At 41.5% G+C, this 2151-nt stretch overlaps 1 protein-coding gene across 1 annotated transcript; it reads left to right on the top strand.

Moving 5' to 3' along the window:
• The first annotated feature begins 514 nt into the window (after window positions 1–514).
• On the top strand, window positions 515–1672 carry LOC113339299. The gene is made up of 2 exons (XM_026584596.1): window positions 515–787; window positions 925–1672. Exons 1-2 carry the CDS (start codon window positions 673–675, stop codon window positions 1431–1433), a joined length of 624 nt encoding a protein of 207 aa, XP_026440381.1. The 5' UTR covers window positions 515–672; the 3' UTR covers window positions 1434–1672.
• The last annotated feature ends 479 nt before the right edge of the window (window positions 1673–2151 follow it).

Below are 2151 nucleotides of genomic sequence, written 5' to 3'. Positions count from 1 at the left end.
AAAATTTAATTATAAAAAACTCATTAAATCGTCCGCATCCGCATTCAATCCACGTGTCCATTGGATGTTGGATGTGGATGACAAATTCCAAATCCACGGTCTATTGAATTAGATGCCGATGATGCAAAAACCAGTCATTGAGTGAGCCACGTTTTTTTCTTAAACAGAGCTGAGCCACGTTTTTATTGCCTCGCGGGGGGCCGTTTTGAATAAGTATCATAGAGATACTGAACAAGTGACAAGGTTTAAGATGGTAGTTGAAAGTTGGAACTTTAATGGTGAACGTGAATCTCATGACTCACTTCTCAATCATTGAGGATAAAAAGAACAAGTCCCCAATGCACATCACATCAGCTTGTTTTCACATCGAATCTTCCCGGATATGCCGAGAACGTGATAGTTACAGGACGACATGCCACGTTATAAACGAGTCAGGATTTAGTACGGCACAGTAACCCAGCTCAATTCCTATCAAATTGGCCAGATTTGGGGCCTTCAATCACGCAATACAAGATTTTGAACCACTTCCCAAAGGGATATACCTGCACCATTTTCTGGCCACTACTTTTTTTCTTAATCTTATTTTTATGAGGTCGACTCTGGTAATCATTATATAAACCTAGCCACTGTACCATATCTCAATCACTAAAATCTCTTCAGTTCAGCAACAAAATGGCTTCTTATTCTTCTATTTTTGTTTGCAATGTTGTGTTCCTCCTGCTTTCGATTCTTCTTGTATCAACCTCTGCGGAACAATCAAGTGCCGTTGCCTCCATCATACCTTCCGGTGAGTACATCACCGTAAAAGTGATCGATCCATCATACTTCCATTTTGTTGCAAATATATAACTTGATCTTTCTTTTGGTTTTCTTGTTCACCGATCAAAACAGATTTCTAACTTGAATTTTGTTGTGTTTATGCAGTAGAGTTGACCGGAACTCCCACAGAGAACTACTTCTGTGACACTAACCTCAACGTGTACACGACTCAGGTCTGGGGTCCAACTCAAGATTGCTTTCTCTGCACACCTTATTGCTACGGTGCATGCGATTCGATGCGAACCACTTCGGCGTTGACCCCGAGCTGCACATGGATTTCAAGTACAAACGTCCGTTGTGAATGCTGTTGTGTAAAACCAAAATCTCCACCACCCCCACCATGCCCACCTCCTGCTCCTCTTCCACCACCCCCACCGTGTCCTAGTCCTCCTTCCAGCGATAAGTGTGATACTGGAGACGACGTCACCGAGACTACCATGCCAAGCTCAAATTGCGCCGATTGTACTAATTGGTGTAACAACGATTGTTCGGAACTAGGAGGTCGTGTGATTGAGAACAAGTGCGCGATTGGTGAATCTAAATTCGTAAGGCGTTGCAGCTGCTGCTGTCGTGGAGGAAAATCTGTCCTAAAGTCTGTTCTAAAGTTGTCTTAGTTTTCCTTTTGGATGTTACCAGGTCTCTAGGATCACCATGCAGCTACAAGCAGCTTATCTTTGTTTTCGTTATCTTTACTGTCTGTTGGCCATCATCATCATCATGATTCTTGGATGAGATGGGATCCATCAAGCAGCTTTTATTTATCAACTGTGATTGTTAAGTTTCAATTAGTAGGAATTGTGTCAAAGCCTTGATTGAAGACTTTAATAATAAGTCCTTGCAGAATTCATGTCTTCTTCATGCCTTTTATTTTTGTTGCTCCGACGAAATTTCGAAATCTTTTAACATAACAACAACTCCATGCTCAGAACTCTTTGCAATAAACGACTCAGGTAGTTGATGGTTGAAATTTGAAACTTTAATGAGGTTAAAAAAATGTCTCAACTGGTCCTAAGTCCTAACTTCCAGTGCAGAACCCTAGCTTTGTTTCGGATGAGATCTTACCGGTGAAGGTGCTAGCTGCATGACTCCTTGCCAAATTATAAATGCATAAAAAAGAAGTCAGCATTGAATACGGCACAATTTTTCAGGCTCAACTACCACCGTACCTACACAAATGCAGTTGGCCAGATCTACGGCCTTCAATGAATCACGCAATTAAAAAAATTGGATCAGTTTCCAAAGTGCTGCATCTTTACTCCTCTTTCCTTGGATTTTCCTATTCTCTAATCTTATCTGTCTAATGGAGCCGTTGGGTTGTGCAATGACCTTGGC

The sequence above is a fragment of the Papaver somniferum genome, unplaced genomic scaffold (assembly GCF_003573695.1).
Source record: "Papaver somniferum cultivar HN1 unplaced genomic scaffold, ASM357369v1 unplaced-scaffold_21, whole genome shotgun sequence".
In the NCBI taxonomy this organism is placed as follows: domain Eukaryota; kingdom Viridiplantae; phylum Streptophyta; class Magnoliopsida; order Ranunculales; family Papaveraceae; genus Papaver; species Papaver somniferum.
The sequence above is the reverse complement of the archived record's forward strand: the minus strand, read 5'-3'. Positions and strand labels throughout refer to the sequence as shown.